We start from the raw sequence: 20,090 nt of genomic DNA on the forward strand, positions 1-20,090 counted from the left end.
TTTTATTAAAAATAGAAATATCAATACAAATCAATTTTTATTACAAATAGAAACGATAATCAGTGACACCCCATTACACATGAAGGCAAATACTAGTACTTTAAAAAACAACTTAAGCATTCACAACTATTGTTCTTCAATGATGACTAGCAAACCACTGGCGTCATGCTAAAAACCTGATTTATGCAGCAAAATTAAGCTAATGAGCACAAACATTTTAATACTGAGTTGGTGACATCGTTTAAAAAGAACTGTCTGTCAAATGTACATCTTCCAAAGCATTAGTAAAAAGAGAGAGCGAATAACAGTGAATGGAAGAAACTGGGACAGCATTACAAAGGATAGGACTCATTTGGACCATGAGCGTATAAGCATCCTCCTCAGAACGGAGGGCAGAAAAGGACTACTCAAATGTATCTATTTGTTTTACCTGCTAAAAAACTGAGATGAGTTCAATATACAGCAGCAGTCAGTTATGGTATCATAGCGTACAGTCAGGAGTTTCTTTCAGAGGTATTTAGAAATATTTAAGTTCCCAGGTGGGCACGGTGGCTCACGCCTGTAATTCCACCACTTTGGGAGGCTGAGGCAGGGGGATCACGAGGTCAGGAGTTAAAGCCCAGCCTGACCAACATGGTGACACCCTGTCTCTATGAAAAATACAAAAATTAGCCAGGCCTGGTGTCGCGTGCCTGTAATCCCAGCTACTCAGGAGGCTGAGGCAGGAGAATCGCTTGAACCTGGGAGGCGGAGGTTGCAGTGAGCCGAGATTGCGCCACTGCACTATAGCCTGGGCAACAGAGTGACACTCTGTCTCTGTTTTGGGGGTGGGAATAAATCCCTTTTCTTTCTGCCATTAAAATGTGCATATCTATGTGTGCACCATCCCCTCCATCTTTTTTCCTGAAATGATGGAAGAAACATTTTCCTCCTATCAGAGGCCTTCCTTCCACATGTCTGTGAACCTCCTCTCACTTTCTCGGTAACCTCGGTCCAAAGGTTATGCTGTTCTCCCCTGAATCTGCCTCTTCTCCTTTTGTAAGGATCCTGTTCATAAGCATTTAAGCATATTCTGTTCTCTCCCCTACAAAACTCACCCAATGCAACCACCCCTCCATTAAGCCACATCCCTTTTCAACTCTTTCACATTTCACCTTCTCTAAACCATCACTACATACTGTGTCTTCACTCATCTACCCGCTTCATTCCCTTGTTCAGTCTTCTCCTTGTTCTTCTCTCCTTGCCATTCCAATGAATAGCTACATTCAACAAATACTTCTCAAACTTCTTACCTAACCTTGCAGCAGTCTCCGACACAGATGACCACTCTCTCCTTGAACCCTGTTCTCCTGGCTCTGTGCTATGACCCTCTTGCTGTCCTCTACATCTTTAACAAGGTTGTCTCTTTTGCTGATTCCTCTTTTTCTAATCAACCCTTACCCTCATGGCTTAATCATCAGCCTTCCATTTTCCCCTCATTTTATATCTTCTCTTCAGGAGATCCCATTCAGTTTTATGACTTCAAATACCACTTACCAACCACTGACTGCCAAATTGCTCTTTCAGCTACAGACTTATTTCAGGCCCTTATATTCAACTGCTTACCTGACACCTCCGTTTGTACGTCTCACAGGCATCTAAAACCTAAAACTGTAAACATTTCAACCTCCACATCTACTGCTATTCCCACTTCTGCCATCTGTGTAAATGGTACCTCTGTCTACCCAGTTGTTCATGCCAGAGAACCTAACGCCTTCCTCTTTTCGCCTTCCACCGCCAATCCCTCACAAAGTCCCTCAGATATTCCTCTACAAGGTACATGAATTCTATTAACTTCCTTTTATTTTCACTACCATCATCCTAGTCTAAACCACAAATGTCTTTCATAGGGACTATTTTAACAGCATCATATTCACTTTTCTCATGTTAATTCTTAAACCCATCTTCATCAGTGAATCCTGAAAGAACGGAAACTCCCAACCCTGCTTTATTTTTTTCTTCATGGCACTCATCACCTAGCATAGTGCTAAGTGTGGTTTAAAAAATGTATCTAAATGGCAATTAATAGACTACTTAATGACAGTCTACAGATATAACACAAATAAGCTTGGGACAAACAATCACTTTGACATGAAAAGAAAGAGATGAGGGGTGCACTTTGAAAATACTCCATTTGGTTTATTCAATGTATTCGTCTTCTTTGGACTTTTCAGAGCATATAAGTTAAAAAAAAACTTTAAATAATAAGTCAGACAGACTCCATTATTTTTGTTATTAACCACTGGCATGTGGTCACTCCCAATCAAGAAGCAACCAAAGTTTGCATAGAAAGAGAAATGCCTTTCCTAAGCAATGTACGAGTTTGCCTTATGCAGAAGAAAGTTCAAGAAAAATGATGGACACTTATTTCCTTGAACAACAGCATTGCTTCCTCATGGCCTTAACTCTGTGAAGTGTCCTGTGAATGGTGATGTAGTCTTTAAAGACCCTGCAGCAAGGGCCTCTCTGCCTCAAGAATGCAGGTAAGCAGGTTACATCGTCATGTGGGAGTAAAAGACTGAACACTCATAGATTTATCACTGATTATAACCGAAGGGATCTATTATTCGACCTTAAGAAATAAAATAAGTAGGACAATCACTTTGCTTTCTATTCTTTCCTAATATATGGTAACTGGTCTTATACTTAACAGAGACACGAATATGGTTTCCCAAATCCTGAAGACAATTAGATATAATGAGCATATAATTAGAATGCTGGCTTCCTGACCCTGACTCATCTCTACCCCACATAAATCTGATGCCTCTAAACATAACTGTGTTTCCAGATCAGCAGCCACAAGATGCCTGGCCATATACCCTGGGCTTGTGAATCAGGCAGTTATACTTCAAAAAGATTTCTTTTTCTAAATTTGAAAATTGATACATAGTATTTGTACATATTTATGGGGTATATGTGATATTCTGTTAGATGCATAGAATTTATAATGATCACATCAGGGTGTTTGGAATATGCATGATCTTGAGTATTTATTACTTGTACGTCTGGGAACATTTTAAGTCCTCTCTTCTAGCTATTTTGAAATACACAACACATTGTTGTTAACTATAGTTACCCTATTTTATTATCAAACATCAGAATTTAATTCTTCAACATAACTGTATGTTCATACCCATTAACCAACCTCTCTTTATCCCTTCCCCTCCCACCCACACATCCTTCACATCACCTAGTATCTATCATTCTACTCTCTACCTCCATGAGATCAACTTTCAAAAACACTTTAAAACTGCTACCAGTGGTCACACATTGTAATACTCTGAAGAAAGTGGTTTGTGATTTATCTACAGATAATGAGAATCAAAAATGTACTAAAGATTTTGATTTAATATTTTGTCTAAACAAATTTAGTCAAATAAAAACAAAGCATACCTTCTAGTTATTCGAAAGGGAAAAATAAAAATGGATATAAAATTATCTTATCCATACAAATAACTGAGCAGATGTTTTACCTGGTAAACTCCAAGACATTGAGCAATTCATATCTTTCTTCCTGCCCCAGCTAAGAAGAAAAGGAATATATAATTAAATACAGTTGGAAATGTCTTAAGCTTCTTGGAAATAAATCCTAGTCATAAAGTTTTACTGCAAAAAATGTCAACATGAACAAATTTTCCCTACTGAAATATGGAAGGGAGCTTACTAACTTTTACGTTAACTGAGTTACAGGAAACAGAAAATCCAAAACAGGAGAAAACCAAAAGGAATTCAAAGTGTCACTGAAGAGTTCTTAGAATATAACCTGCCCAGACAAGAGAATGGAGGGATTCAAAAGGGCTGTGGAAAGGAAAGAACTGCCAATGAACAGATTATATGGTGTGATTGTATTGAGAAAAGTATACTAGAAAGTATGGGAACAATTAATACAGATAATAAGAAAAAACCAGGGAAGCAATGGAACAAACAGGTAAGAGATTTATCTTTAGAAAATGATGGAAAAAGTGCCCAGGTCCAGTGGCCGTGCCTGTAATTCCAGTGCTTTGGGAGGCTGAGGTGGGAGAATTAATTGAGCTCAGGAGTTAAGACCAGCTGTGGCAATTCAGCAAGACCCCATCTCTATTAAAAAATAAGTTTTTTTTTAAAATCAGGTGTGGTGGCGCATGCCTACTATAATCCCAGCTATTTTAGAGGCTGAGGCAGGAGCGTCACTTGAGTCCAGGGGTTCAAGGCTACGGTTAGTTATGATTATACCACTGTACTCCAGCCTGGGTGACAGAGCAAGATGCCATCTCTAAAAAAAAAAATTGGTGTCGGAAAACACAAAATTAAAAAAAAAAAATTATCAAATACAACAATGTTCAGTTATGAATATTGTACAGGTAAAAGAGAAGGCAATACTACACAGAAAGTAAATAATTTTTAAATGAGACATAATTTATATATAATAAAATGCATAGACCTTTAAGATAGAGTCAAAGGAAAATTGTATAGTTTGGTAATTAGCATCCCAATCAAGATACAAAACATTCCCACCACCCTATAAATTCCGTTGTGCCCTTTTTCAATCAATCTCCTCCCTGCCCTGAGGCAACCACTGTTCTGCATTCTATCACCATAAATCACTTTTTCCTGCATCTTGAGCTGCATAAAAATGAAATTAAAAAGGATGCACTCCTTTGTGTCTGGCTTTTTTTTTTTTTTGCTCGGCATAATGTTTTTGATTGTTTTGATTCATTTTTCATCCATGCTGTTGATGAATCAATAACTCATTCTTTTTTATTGTTTAGATGTTCCATTGAGACTATATCACAATTTGTTTATGCATTCTTCTATTGATGGGCATTTGGTTTGGTTTCTAGTTTTTGGCTACTCTGAATAAAGCTGCTATGAGCATTTTGTTACAAGTCTTTTTAGAAACAGAAACTTCCATTTCCGCTGTATAACTGTGAGCACAATTGCTGGCTCAGGTGTAAGTTTACCTCAATTAGAAAACTCTAAGATTTTCCAAAGGGACTGTACCACCTTACGCATCTGCTAGCAGTATATGATTGCTCCATTTGATCTACATAGTCATTACGCATTTGGTGCCATCCATTTTTAAATTTTAGTCTTTAGAAAGTAAGAGAAAAAGTGGTCAGGTGCAGTGGTTCATGCCTGTAATTCCAGTGCTTTGGGATGCTGAGGTGGGAAAATCACTTGGGTAGGTATGTAGTGCTATCTCATTGTGGTCTTAATCGTATCTCCCTAATGACTAACAATGTTTTCTCACATGCTTATTGGTCATCCATATAGCTTCTTTTGTGAAATGTCTGCTCAAGTCTTTTGCCCACTTTAAAAATTGGGCCTGAGTATTTAACTAATTGGAATAAAATCATAATAATTTTGGAGTATGAGGAAGGATAAACAAAAAGGATGATGATTCAAGAGATACATCCTCGTGTAACAGAATCAGAAGATACATTAAAATTGAAGAGTCAAAATATGTATTAATAATCACCATTTTTTTTGAAAATATGAGATTGTATAAATGCCTGAAGAAATAGCTAAAAGAACACCCAGTGGTTGCTTCTGGAGTGGGGAACCTCTATTTTATTATAAGCTTTTTGGTATTACTTTATCTTTGAAGCTATGCAAATGTATTACTTGCATTAAAAAGAATCTTGTTTAAAAACAACAACTTACTGAATCTATAATCACTGAGTCAGGTGTTCTTCCAGTGAAAACAAAATTCAATTGTTTGGCTGCTCTGACCAATGCTCCCTCATCTGTTTTAGAAAAAGAGGTAAAAGCAAATACATGATTGAAAAAAAAATATTCTCAGTACAAGAGAAGTACATTAAGGTAATATAATTTTCTGTTTAAAGTTCTTTTTATTCTGGCTCCTGTTATTAATCCAATTATTTTAAAATTATATGACAATTCCAAAGAAATGAAGAGAATAATCTTAAGTGTTGGAGACACATATAGAACTCAGAGTTACATTTCCAAAATGTCAAGTCTCACTGTTAGTCATAAATTCCTAAGAAGCTTAATTTAAATGTACCCCTTCATCCAGCACATTTGCTAGAAAACTTTCTCACAAGGAATCAGAGAAAACTGCCTTCTAAACTTTTATCCTTTTCCTCCTAAATTGTTGAGTCTAGAGAAACTAATATTGCTCATTGAGGATTCAATTTAAACAGCTTTAAATGAACTAATAATGATTTTAATGTCTATGAAATTCATCATGTTAAATAAAACCTTTTTATTGCTAGAGTAGGGTATGGCATAAGAAAACATCACACAGTTTCTATCCTAATAATATGATATAACAATTCTTACGCTTTTAAGGAATTTAGTATATCCTGTAAGTCACAGATGCTGGCTTAGAATACAGTTTAAAACACTTCTAACAAAGTTCTCATCAAACTATCTGCCCAATTTTACATTGAAAATAGATCCAAAATTAAGCCTAAGTACTTAATATTGATAACTGTACTAATAATATTTTATGGAATCCCTTCAAATGTGTAAAACTTTTCTCACCCAAATAAATACACAAACTTCGTTATTATCATTAACAAAAGAGGAAATCAAAATTGGTGTTCTAAAGTTATATACGCTTACTATATTTAGGCAAACACATTTTCCTTTTCCTATTTGTACCCATGCAAAACCAGCTTGACTAAGAGTTCTTAGGTATTTATAAAGGGAAAAATTATTATGCATAGGTAAAAAAGTACATTTTTCACTTATGAGAATTATGTTATTCAAATTCTCATGTAACTTATGTCATATACCAAAAATTACATACACAAAGTTACACATTTTAAAATATCACATATATATTTAACCTTGAAAGCCAAGGTTTTTCTAATTGGTAAATAAAAATTTTTATCTAAAAAAACACTCAATTTGGCTTTTTAAAATTAAACTGACTTTTACATTCAGAACAATTTTCCACAAAAAAATACTTTACAATTTCTTCATTTGTACCTGGAGATGCTGCTTGATAAATAATCTTATCACCTTCTCGCTCTGGCACTGCTGTGTGACAGACTGCCATCATTGTAAGAAATTCACATATTATAGGTGCAGTCGGCTGTGAAAAATAAACATACAATTTAAGCCCTTCTCATGTGAACATTTTGACACTGATAGTAATATTACTTCATGTCTATTAAGAACATAGCTGTTGGCCGGATGTGGTAGCTCACACTGTAATCCCAGTGCTGTAATCCCGGCACTTTGGGAGGCCGAGGCGGGTGGATCACCTGAGGTCAGGAGTTTGAGAGCAGCCTGGTGAAACCCCTACTCTACTAAAAATACAAAAATTAGCCAGGCATGGTGGCAGGCACCTGTAATGCCAGCTATTCGGGAAGCTGAGTTGGGAGAATCGCCTGAACCCGGGAGGCAGAGGTTGCAGTGAGCTGAGATTGCACCATTGTACTCTAGCCTGGGAAACAGAGTGAGACTCTGTCTCCAAAAAAAAAAAAAAAAACCAAAACAAACCCAACGAAACAAACAAACAAAAACCCATAAAAACATAGCTGTTACACATAGGGGGTGTGGGATTATAGCCAACTAAGAAGCCAACATCAATTATAAAGAAAATGTGTTTTTTAATTCAAATTATTTTTCTCCTCTTTCATTCATTTTCTAAACATTTATACAAGACAACTTGGTGTTGTCAAATAGAAACAGTATAGTGAGAAAGGCAGATGAAGCTGAATCTTGTCCTTGGAGGACAGGAGAAAAATTTGAGAATGTTCATTTACCTAGCTGTAATTCCTGATCAGATTTAAATTTTAGGCATGCCATCTTACTGCATTGGCGTGATACTTTGCGTTGGGGTGATAATGATTGAGGATTTTTCTATAAGGCTTTGTCTTTCCTCTTCAAAAATGGTAACTTTATTCATATTTTAATGAATAAGAAATTATGAGCAACTCCTATGTCCAGTGGACTCCTACAGCCTGAGAAGACAGAAGGGTGTATCCTTTCTGCACGGAGCTTAGGGTTTATAGGAGAGAAGCCAGATATTTTAAATTAAATATATTCCTGTCTGGCTCTCAATAAAGAGAAATGTCATTCAATTTAATAAAGGAAAAACATTTCTCTATGCTCTTGGACAAAAAGATAATAATAATGTGAAGTGACTAGGAAGATATATCAGAACATTATTTGAAAAAACTGTGTTCAGGCTAGAACAGTGGACTAAACAGACATGGTCCCTGCCATGTGAAGCTTGGTGTTGTGGGGAAGACCAAACACAAATATACACATATTGTTTACTTACAGTGTGACAAGCACTGTAAATAAGGGAATATGCAAATATCATGTAATGTGACTTGAGCGAGTCTGTGGTTATTCTCAAGATAATGTAATATTTGAGCTGATGAAGTTTTAGCCTCAGGAAGAATTGAGCAAAGTGCTTTCCGTCAAGCAGGAAAGGTCATAAAGAAGGAAGAAATGATGTGTTTTAGAAAATAAAAGGCAGTCAGTGGGATGAGGAGAAAGAAAAGGAGCTCAAAATGAGGGTGACAGCTTAGGCAGGGGCCAGAACATGTTACTTTATGAGTAAAGAGAGAAGGCAGAGAATAGGCTTAAACAGGATAGTGAGGGGACTTGATTTCCATTTGCATTTTTCAGCTGTCACGCGCAACAATAACTGGAGAGGAGTAAAAATGGAACCCAAGAGACTGGCCAGGAGGCTACCACAGCCATCCACAGAGTGGGTACTGGCGGTCTGGACTGGGGGGTGAAAACGAGGATTAACTGCAGCTGACACCCAAGATACATTCTAGCAATCAGTACTGACAAGGGCTTGGTGACTCAGAGATCCGGACATGGAGAGAAAAGAAGGCATCAAAGACAATCCTCTAATTCCTAGGAAGAGTCACAAGATAGGTGACGGTACAATTTACTGAAAGCTGAGATTTCAAGAGGCAATAGGTCGTCTAGCTCTAGGTTTTGTAGATCCTGAAGTTAATATTTTGTCAAAGGCTCGTGTAGAAAACAGAGATACAAAAATACCCATATCAACATACTGATAGGGCCCCACTCGGGCAAAAGTGTCAAGCCCACCCGTGCTAGAGAAGATGCATGTTTTGGGGTAACAATTATGAGTTCGAGTTTTGACATACTGGGCTTGAAATGGTTATGAGAAAAAGCTCTGGGGTTTAACTCCAGAAGACTCTCTAAGTTGATCTTATGAAACCTGAGTGTCAGTGTGATGGTTAATACTGAGTATCAACTTGATTGGATTGAAGGAAGCAAACTATTGATCCTGGGGGTGTGTCTGTGAGCATGCTGCCAAAAGAGATTAACATTTGAGTAAGTGGGATGGGAAAGGCAGATCATCTAATCAGCTGCCAGCATGGCCAGAATATAAAGCAGGCAGAAAACTGTGAAAAGGCTCAACTGGCTTAGCCTCCCAGACTACATCTCTCCCGTGCTGGGTGCTTCCTGCCCTCAAACATCAAACTCCAAGTTCTTCAGCTTTGGGACTTGGACTGGCTTCCTTGCTCCTCAGTGTGCAGATGGCCTATTGTGGGACCTTGTGATTGTGTGCATTAATATGACTTAATAAACTCATATATATATATATATCCTATTAGTTATATATATATATATATATATCTCCTATTAGTTCTGCCCCCCTAGAGAACCCTAATACAGTCAGTAACTTCATAAGCAGGATTTTCACATTGGGTGGCAGAAGCTGGAGTTTCTACTGTAGATTTAGCACCAGCCTATGGTACTAAGCAGATAACTTACTTCCACAGATATTCTAAAATTGTTAATATCGAATTGTATCACAGAGCGTTCTATAATCATTTGAAATGAAACAATTTGAAAAGACAGAATATTGATGAATGATAATATTAAAACCAAATTAATAACCATGAATTAATGTTGGCCAAGTAAAAAGGAATTGGCATAGATTTTGATAATTATTAAAAATGATCATGAGGCCAGGCATGGTGGCTCATGCCTATAATCCCAGCATTTTGGGAGGCTGAGGTGGGTGGAACACCTGAGGTCAGGAGTTTAAGCCTGGCCAACATGGCAAAACGCTGTCTCTACTAAAATACAAAAATTAGCCAGGTATGGTGGCGGGCGCCTGTAATCCCAGCTACTTGGGAGGCTGATACAGGAAAATGGCTTGATTCTGGGAGGCAGAGGTTGCAGTGAGCCAAGATCATGCCACTGCACTCCAGCCTTAGCAACAGAGTGAGACTCTGTTTCAAAATAAATAAATAAATAAATAAATAATCATGAAAGTAAAAAAAAGAGAAATATATAAACATAGAAGATAATTCAGAGACACATTCATTAGTTTTTATTCACTAACAAAAAGATAATGGTTTTATGTAACTTACATGATTATTTTGGAGATTTTCCAACAATGATGAATCACTAAATGTTTTTTCGTCTCCAAACTGTGAGTTCTGCCTGAAGGGGGTAAAAAATAGAGTAAACCCAGTTCATTTATACAAACCCACTGATATATTTGTTAATGTACTTTATAAGTAAAGTGTTATGTCTCCAAACCCTTAATAAATTAATTTGGCCTGCATTTCTAAATAACATCACCGATTTCATGACTGCATCATAAAATATATTCAAGCATTCTAAAATGTGAAAGATATTTGCAATGTAATGAAAAATAGTACTTTATAGTTCATTTTTTCTGGAGTTAAATTATATTGCAGCCACATGAAATTTTAAAAAATATAAAAAATAAAACTATTAAAACACCTGGAATTGAATTTCTTCCATTTCCATAATATTTTCAGTTTTTAGGATTCTAAGAATTAACGAAAGCTATTACACAAAATAGTCTTCTATTTTAGTCATGATCTTTTATATGTAGTGATGAAAATCATATGAAATAAGAACATGAATAAACCATTTACAGAGTATATCAACATTTATCATTCATATCTGAGCAAATATTTATAAACATATTACATTTGTTCTGTAAATGTAAGAACAAATAATGAAAGTATGGAATTTTTGTGCTGTGGCTATCTTCATATGAGCAAATGTATTATGTACTTCATATGATATAAATGGAGTCAATTATCTATGCAAACTAACTATCATTAATCTCATGGCCATACAATTTAATACAAAAATACTGAGATTCAAAGGAAAAACAAGGAACACAAGTGGGAATGTCAAAAGAAAAGGGTACAGTTTGCAAAGTTTAGTAAAAATATATACATCTGAGCTTTAGTGCACAGAAGAAAATTTCAGATTTCAGTAAGGGAAAAAAATGTGTCCAATACTAAATAATTATAATCCAGAAAGCTTTTAATCACAACATTTACAAGTTACAAACAGTAAATGTCAACATATCAGATATCAAGACTATCATATTGTAAAGACAGCAGCTTGACAGGAAGGAAAAGTCACTGAAGAAAATAGAATTTGAAAGAATAGAACATATACAGTATCTTCAATCAAACACATTTCTCCAGTAAACTGAAGGAGGAAGTTAGAATGTTTATAATGGAACACATATTTACATGTAGTAATTTGGTCTATTAAGTCTCCAAATCGTAAGAAAAATACATCTTTATTAGCAGGTAGTTTAGAATGATCAAAATATCCTTGGGGGCCAAAGTGAACACCTCATCATCACTATCATTATTATTATTTCTCTAGTTTTAAAGATAGAAGAAAAAAACCGAGAACTTTTAAATGACTTATCAATGTGTAGACAAAAAGATAGCATATATCTCTCCTCCAAATTTACCATTTATTAAAAAGAGTTCATTACTTGAGGCTTTATGAAATTTTCCTATTAAAATATATTCATAAATGGTGTGCAGCTGCACTTTTCTACTTGTTAAACTGAAATGTCAAGGAATACACACAGTAACATATTGCAAGAAGTCTATTTTCTTTCCAAAGAATTCCAGACTAAAAGCCGTTTAAATCTGAAGATACATCTTATTAATCTCACCAATTCTTTCATTTTATAAATCAGTTACTACAATTGACTTAATTTTCAAACATATTTATAAATGAGTAGCTCTAGATACGCAATTGAAATATTTACAGGGACATACCCCATTTTCCATTCACTAATGAAGGTTCTGTCAAGAATAATGCTAAAAAAGAACTCTTCATCTAGAAAGTGACTTCCTTCCCAAGATAACTAAAAAAACCCAAAACAGGCTGGGCGCAGTAGCTCAGGCCTGTAATCCCAGCACTTTGGGAGGCTGAGGTGGACAGATCACCTGAGGTCAGGAGTTCGAGACCAGCCTGGCTAACATGATGAAACCTCATCTCTACTAAAAATATAAAAATTAGTTGGGTGTGGTCCCAGCTACTCGGGAGGCTGAGGCACAAGAATTGCTTGAACCTGGGAGGTAGAGGTTGCGGTGAGCCGAAATTGCACCACTGCACTCCATTCCAGCCTGGGTAATAGAGCAAGACTATGTTTCAAAAACAAAAACAAAAAAACCAGAAACAAAAAGCATAAACAACTCATCCTCTAATCAGACAGCCTGGGTTGGATGACTCAGGCATGGAGCTTCCATCACTCCTCTCCAAAATTGTACAAAATATTTACTTTTAGCAAAAATGAACGAAAAAATTTGCAAGCTTATATCAGTTAAAAATAAGAACCATCACAGTAAAAGTAAAAATAATAGGACTGTTAGTTGACAAACTATATGATTTGTAAACTTTCACAAATAAAAATGCAAGCCAACATCAACATTTGGTTACATTTTTGCCTAGCAATTTTCAAGTGGCACTTTGCTTCCAAGGAGACAATGACATCATGGTATTTTGCAAGAAGCAATAAGGCAGGGAGTATCACAGTTAAGGTAAGGGGAACACAGAAGGGAATCCACAATGTTATATAATTTGCAGCTTCTTTGGGCTGACTTAAAAGTTATCATACATTGTAACTACTCATTTTCTGATCGTACAAAAATGAAGAATCTCTATAGCAATAAAAAAAGATTCAAAGAATATATGGCTTAATCAGTATTAGCTGTTCTTGCATATGACAATATGTACTAAAGACTTTTTTTTAATTCAAAATTCATGTCAACAGGAGAGCCACCAGAGAAAAGGAAGAAAAGAGCTGAATCCATACTTTTCACCTTGTAAACCAAAATAAACTCCAGATGGATCAATGATTTCATAAATGTACTAAAGATATGTGAAATATATTTTTTAAAAACCTTATGAACGGAAAAAGCTTAATTCAGAAAACATAATACACAAATCTGGCTACATAAATCTAAATATTTCTGCATAGCAAAAACTATGGCAACAGGCTGGGTGCAGTAGCTCACACCTGTAATCCCAGCACTTTTGGAGGCTGAGGCAGGAAGACTGCTTGAGGCCAGGAGTTTGAAACCAGTCTGGGCAACAGAGCAAGATCCGCCTCTGCAAAAAATTAAAAAATTAGCCAAGTCTGGCGGTGTGCACTTGCAATCCCAGCTACTTGGGAGGCAGAATGGGGAGGATCCCTTGAGCTCTGGAGTTTGAAGCTGCAGTGAGCTATGATGGTACCACTGCACTCCTGCCTGGGTGACAAAGGGAGACCATCTCTTAAAACCAACTTCTGCAAGAAAAGTCAAAATCTAAATGACAAACTAGGAAAAAATATTTCCAACTTATAAAGGTTAATTTCCAGGGAATAAAAAGAATTCCCAGAGATCAATTTACAAAAAGATCAGCAAGGTAGTACAACAATGAGCAAAGGATATAAACACACAGTTCACAAGGAAGGAAATGTAAATGGCTTTATAGATATATTCAACTTTACCTCATAATGAGAGAAGTGAAATTTAAATGTATCATTGTGGCAAAAATAAAACTTGACAACTTTCTGCTGTTGCAATTGTGGGAAAAATAGTAAAGCAAATATCACTGGTGAGAACATAAACTGGTAGAAATTCTAAAAGAAAAGCAATTGGGCAAAATTTAAAATTTAAAATACTTTGATCCAGTAATTCCACTTCTAGGAATTTATATTGTTTAACTGGTACAAAATACTGTATGTACAAATTTATACTTTGTAGTACTTTTGTTTTGATTTTATTTTTGAGACAGGGTCTCACTCTGTCGCCCAGGCTGGAGTGCAATGGCACAATCTTGGCTCACTTGGTGTGCAGTGACATAATCTCAGCTCACTGCAACCTCTACCTCCTGGGTTCAAACGATTCTCCTGCCTCGGCCTCCCAAGTAGCTGGGATTACAGGCATGTGTCACCACGCTTGGCTAATTTTTGTGTTTTTAGTAGAGACAAGGTTTTGCCATGTTGGCCAGGCTCGTCTCGAACTCCTGACCTCAGGTGATTTACCCACCTCGGCCTCCCAAGTGCTGTGATTACAGGTATGAGCTACTGGGCCCAACCCCTACAGTACATTTTTAATAGCAAAGAGTTAGGAAATCCAAAGGTTCATCAGTAGTGCTGCTTAAAAATACTGTGGTGCATTTACAAACAAAGGGAAGCTTTTTATGGAATATGAAAAAATCTCAAAGATACACTGTCAAATGAAAAGCTGGTACAAAGCAGTGTGTACAGTATGCTTCACTTTCTGTAAAAATAAGAGAAAAAATAAATGCATGAATATTTATAGGAGAGATCTGTAAGGATACACTTGAAATTGGTTGCACAGGCTGTCTTTGGTAGGGGAAATGGAGGGCTCCATGACAGGGAGGGGATCAAAACCTTTTCTTTTACACCCTTTGAATTTGTAACATGTTAATGCATTGTGAACTTAAAAAAAAATCAAATTTAAAACAAGTACAGAACCCATTAGTCACGTGAAATATAAAAACACCTTACCATAAATGTACATTATACACATACACATATTACACTCATGCACACACGAAAAAAGCAGTATAACTTTAAAATAACACTGTTTTGTTGTTTTGGTTTTTGTTTTGCTTTTATAAAATTCATCACTTTAATGAGTAAGGAACAGGGAGGGCAGCTCAGACATACCACTAGAATGGGAACTCACGGCTGTCTACACATTTGAACACTTAAGCAAGCAGAATGACAAACTACACATTCTTTAACGTTCCAAATGTCCTGAGTAGACAGAATTGTTTAGCATATATAGGGAACTTCTTTATTTAGGAGCTGGGAGCCTGCAATTAGGGGTGCACAGAGAAAAGTATATGATTTTCAACACAGATCTAAATATTAGATTGGTGCAAAAGTAATTTGAGTGCTCATCTCAACAGGAAGTCGCTGGCTCTTCGACTTGGACCTGCAGGGAGCTGAGCTCTGTGGCTCTTCCTCCTCTTAGGAGTGGATCTAAATAGGGACCTAAAAACTGCTCCTAGCTCCTAGCTCCTGCGCCACCTCCATCTCTCTCCCTGTTTGGTAAGACATTCATGAGGCTTTCCTGGGCCCTCCTGTGCAATTCCATGAGGTATGGGCCAGGTGTTAGTTGCACTAACACTCTAACACCTGAAGGTATGATGATGATCTAATGGTGGGTATCATGACAAAAGTCTGGCTCTCGGGGCCCACGTCTTTCTGCTTTTTCCAGCCATAACTAAAAGGGACCAAGGTACAGCTTGGACTGTTGCTTCAGAGGATGAAAGCCCCAAGTCTTGGCAGCTTCCACGCAGTGTTGAGCCTGTGGGTACACAGAAGTCAAGAACTGAAGTTTGGGCCGGCGTGGTGGCTCACACCTGTAATCCTAGCACTTTGGGAAGCTGAGGCAGCTCGATCACCAGAGGTCAGAAGTTCGAGACCAGCCTGGCCAACTGGGGAAACCCTGTCTCTACCAAAAATACTTAAAATTAGGTGGGCATGGTGGCACACACCTGTAATCCCAGCTACTCGGGAGGCCAAGGCAGGAGAATCACTTGACCCAAGAAGGAAAAGGTTGCAGTAAGCCAAGATTGCACTACTGTACTCCAGCCTGGACAACAGAGCAGAACTCTGTCTGGGAGGAGGAAAAAAAAAAAAAAAAAAAAAGAATTGAGGTTTGGGAACCTCTGCCTAGACTTCAGAAGATGTATGAAAACGCCTGGATGCCCAGGCAAAAGTTTGCTATGGGGTAGGGCCTTCATGGAGAACCTCTGCTAGGGCAGTGCAGAAGGAAAATGTGGGGTCAGAGCCCCTACACAGACTCCCTACTGGGGCACCACCTAGTGGAGCTGTGAGAAGAGGGCCACTGTCCTCCAGACCCCAGAATGTTGGATCCACTGACAGCTTGCACCACACACCTGGAAAAGCTGCAAACACTCAATGCCAGCCTGTGAAAGCAGCCAGGAGGGAGGCAGTACCCTGCAGAGCTATAGGAGTGGAGCTGCCCAAGACAATGGGAACCCACCTCTTGCATCAGTGTGACCTGGATGTGAGACATGGAATCAAAGGAGATGATTTTGGACCTTTAAGATTTGACAGCCATGCTGGATTTCAGACTTGCGTGGGGCCTGTAGCCCCTTTGTTTTGGCCAATGTCTCCCATTTGGAATGGCTGTATTTACCCAATGCCTATACCTCCATTATATCTAGGAAGTAAGTAACTTGCTTTTGATTTTACAGGCTCTTAGGCAGAAGGGACTTGCCTTGTCTTGGATGAGACTTTGGACTGTGGACTTCTGAGTTAATGCTGAAATGAGTTAAGACTTTGTGGGACTGTTAGGAAGGCATGATTGGTTTTGAAATGTGAGGACATAAGATTCGGGAGAGGCCAGGGGCAGAATGATATGGTTTGGCTCTGTCCCCACCCAAATCTCATCTTGAATTCCCACGTGTTATGGGAGGGACCTGGTGGGAGGTAATTCAATCATGTGGACAGGTCTTTCCTGTGCTGTTCTCATGACAGTGAGTTAAGTCTCACGAGATCTTATGGTTATTATAAGGGGGAGTTTTCCTGCACAAGCTCTCTCTTTGCGTGCTGCTATCCATGTAAGACGTGACTTACTCCTCCTTGCCTTCTGCCATGATTGTGAGGCTTCCCCAGCCACATGGAACTGTAAGTTCAATTAAACTTTTCTTTTGTTAATTGTCCAGTCTTAGGTATATCTTTATCAGTAGCTTGAAAATGCACTAATAAACTATGTGACTCAACATATTTCTAAAGGCAATTACAAAACAGGAATTTCAAAAACATTCTGTGAATCGGCTGCATTACTGGAATAAACAAATTACCTGCCAAGGTGACTGCTTTGAAGACTAACATGAATTTGGATGTGTTAGATCTCTTTGTTATACAGACCTGGAAGAATGTTTCAGTGAGCCTAGCTTTTGCAGCAGAATAAATGAATACCACTCACTTCATACATAATTATAGACCAGAATGAAATGAGAAAATAAATAAGACCAGAGGATAGAAAATACAGTGTAGTACTATCCACTGATATTGTGATAATACTAAAATCCACAATGAAATGACTAAGCACAGAACACTTTAAGGTGATCCTCTGGGGAATACCCTCATTAGCATTTAAACAATTATCAACAAGAATAATGAGAAACTATATTAAACAGTTGAGAAAAAACAAATCATATGTTATTTTGGATTTGCTTCAAAATGATAGTGGGGGAAAGGCATAAATGAACTGGTCTTAAGTGCATATTATTGAAGCAGGTAGATCAGTACATCTGTCTGCTTTTGTTCATGCTTAAAATTTTCCACAACAGAAGACAGAAAATGAGAAAAAGTAATTATAGAAATACACAGTTTTAGAAAATGAGCATATCTTAGGGCTACATTGATGTTAAGAATAAATAGATTTTTCCCTTCCAATCCAAAATACTGACACTATCAATCTAGAGTAGATTTTTAATAAAAAGGAATTAATCTGGTTAATCTGATTAATTAATTCCTTAAATAAAAAGCAATTAATCTGGCATAAAAAGGTTATATGCCAGCTGATGGTTCTTGGCAATGATGAGAAAACCAGGTTAATTCGCAATTGGTAGCTACTGGTTGAGAAACAGTTTTATCTCTATAAACTATTTATATTAATATACCTAAGTGAGTAGAGCTACAACCATCATGTGATTATCTTTAATGTTAACAGAATATGTGGAAAGGCTTAATATATTACAGGTTGCCTTCAAACTCAACTAAATGTAAATATGTAATCTACATATACCTAAGAGGTAATTATGTTTTCTTGGCATTTTTGTGAATACTGGTTCAAGTAGGGCAGTAAAATACATATAAGCTCATGGGTTTTATACATGGAATTTAATGAACTTTACATGAAACTGAAGCTGCCGAACAGCCATACTGGAATGCCCTCTCAGATTTTGGATTTATAGAGTCATCTACACTCTTTACTCCTGAAGATCAGGGTGAAGATGCAGTCAGACGCCTGGAGCACAGGATTCAGCTGGGATCACACTTTTGATCTTGGTCTCACTGGCAACGTGAAACCAAGTAGATGAGGTTGAGCAAATGCTCAAAGTTGTGCAAAGTTGTACGCCTTCAGCTAACTCTACTCAAATGTGTTAAATTTTACCTGCTTCATCTGCTCTTGCCTAACACCACAAGAAATTTACTGGAAGAAATTCTAGGTTGAAAAATATTAAATGAAAAAGAGAAATATCAAGATAAAATGACTGAAATTGCAAGACTATCTTGTGATCTAAAAAGCAGATAGTCTTTAAAGTTCTTTAAAGTCCATAGGATGTAATGTAACCAGTACTGTTTTATAACCAGGCTGATGTAGGTTTCAACTGTCACATCTACTCGTTTTATAATTTTGGGCAAACTGCTTATTAGCTTCCTAGCCTGAATTTCACCATCTTTAAAATGGCCATGTCAAATATGTCATGAGAATTAAGTGAGAGCACCAGAACTAACACTCAGTGTGGGTTTACTATGTGCAGACACTATCCAAAGCACTATACAAACAGAGCTCATCTAATCTTTAAAACCTCCTGATGATGCAACTATTATAATCTACATTCTTCCAGATGAGGACATGCAGGCAGAGAGTTAAGCAACTTGCTCAACAGCACCAGAAGAACGAAAATCTAAACTTGGTTGCTTAGTATCCAAAGCCCACATCTTTGATCACACCACATAACCCTGGACACAGTGGCAGCTCAGGAAACATTAGTTCTTTCATTTTTGCAGGCCTACAGGTAATTAATTATTTTATAGATGGAGAATCCAAGTATATATTTAAAATAAAGCTTGAGGCTTGGCATGGTGGCTGACACCTGTAATCCCAGCACTTTGGGAGGCTGAGGTGGGTGAATCACCTGGGGTCAGGAGTTTAAGACTAGCCTGGCGACATAGTAAAACCCCATCTCTGCTAAAAATACAAAAAATTAGCCAGGTGTGGTGGTGCGTGCCTGTAGTCCCAGCTACTCAGGAGGCTGAGGCAGGAGAATCACTTTAATCTGGGAGGTGGAGGTTGCAGTGAGTCAAGATTGCGTCACTACACTCCAGCCTGGGTGACAGAATGAAACTCCATCTCAACAAACAAACAAACAAACAACTCACTTTACTGTAATGGTAGTGAAAGCCTTTCCTATTGTTATGTTTTAAAATCATTACTATCTAAGTTTATATGTAATTATAAGTGGAAATGTACAAGCAACTTATGACATAGCTGACACTTCTTATTTGGAGTTACCTAGTTTAGAATATCGAATTTTCCAAAAGGGTGTTTTACACAAAGAACTTACTAAACTAGATAAAATGACATCCTCTCTTTCCAGCACCAATAAAAGTTATGAAACAACCTTTATCGAAAGTAGAATATTTTGAATGACCTGAGTGAACAAATACCAATTTTTAACATTTCCTTCCAATATTAAGAAAAATATGGAGAAGGCAATTTCTTGTTAGGAGTAACTGAGTTATTTTAGAGGATATGTATATCACTTCTACACTAATGAACAATATTTAAAATTAACAGAATTATGTTAATGTTACAGAAAAGCAGATATAGTCAAAATTTTAACTACTTCTCAAAGGATTAAATAAGAGGGAATATATACAATATTAAACTTGAATTATCCACTAATAGTAAGATGCTTTGGTACATTTAAAAATGTTAAAAATTATGAATGAACTCCCATTCACAATAGCTTCAAAGAGAATAAAATACCTAGGAATCCAACTTACAAGGGATGTAAAG

At 37.1% G+C, this 20,090-nt stretch overlaps 1 protein-coding gene across 1 annotated transcript in view; it reads right to left on the reverse strand.

The window, feature by feature from the left end:
• ATP8A1 (ATPase, aminophospholipid transporter (APLT), class I, type 8A, member 1) overlaps window positions 1-20,090 on the reverse strand; it is a 292,825-nt gene that overhangs the window by 165,680 nt on the left and 107,055 nt on the right. Inside the window, exons 16-19 of the mRNA XM_011968920.1 lie at window positions 10,365-10,437; window positions 6,976-7,081; window positions 5,683-5,765; window positions 3,513-3,562 (exon numbers count right to left, since the gene is read on the reverse strand). Coding sequence (XP_011824310.1) covers window positions 3,513-3,562; window positions 5,683-5,765; window positions 6,976-7,081; window positions 10,365-10,437 — 312 coding nt within the window. The remainder of the gene's footprint in view (window positions 1-3,512; window positions 3,563-5,682; window positions 5,766-6,975; window positions 7,082-10,364; window positions 10,438-20,090) is intronic.

The sequence above is a fragment of the Mandrillus leucophaeus genome, unplaced genomic scaffold, assembly GCF_000951045.1.
Source record: "Mandrillus leucophaeus isolate KB7577 unplaced genomic scaffold, Mleu.le_1.0 Scaffold865, whole genome shotgun sequence".
NCBI classification, from domain to species: Eukaryota; Metazoa; Chordata; class Mammalia; order Primates; family Cercopithecidae; genus Mandrillus; species Mandrillus leucophaeus.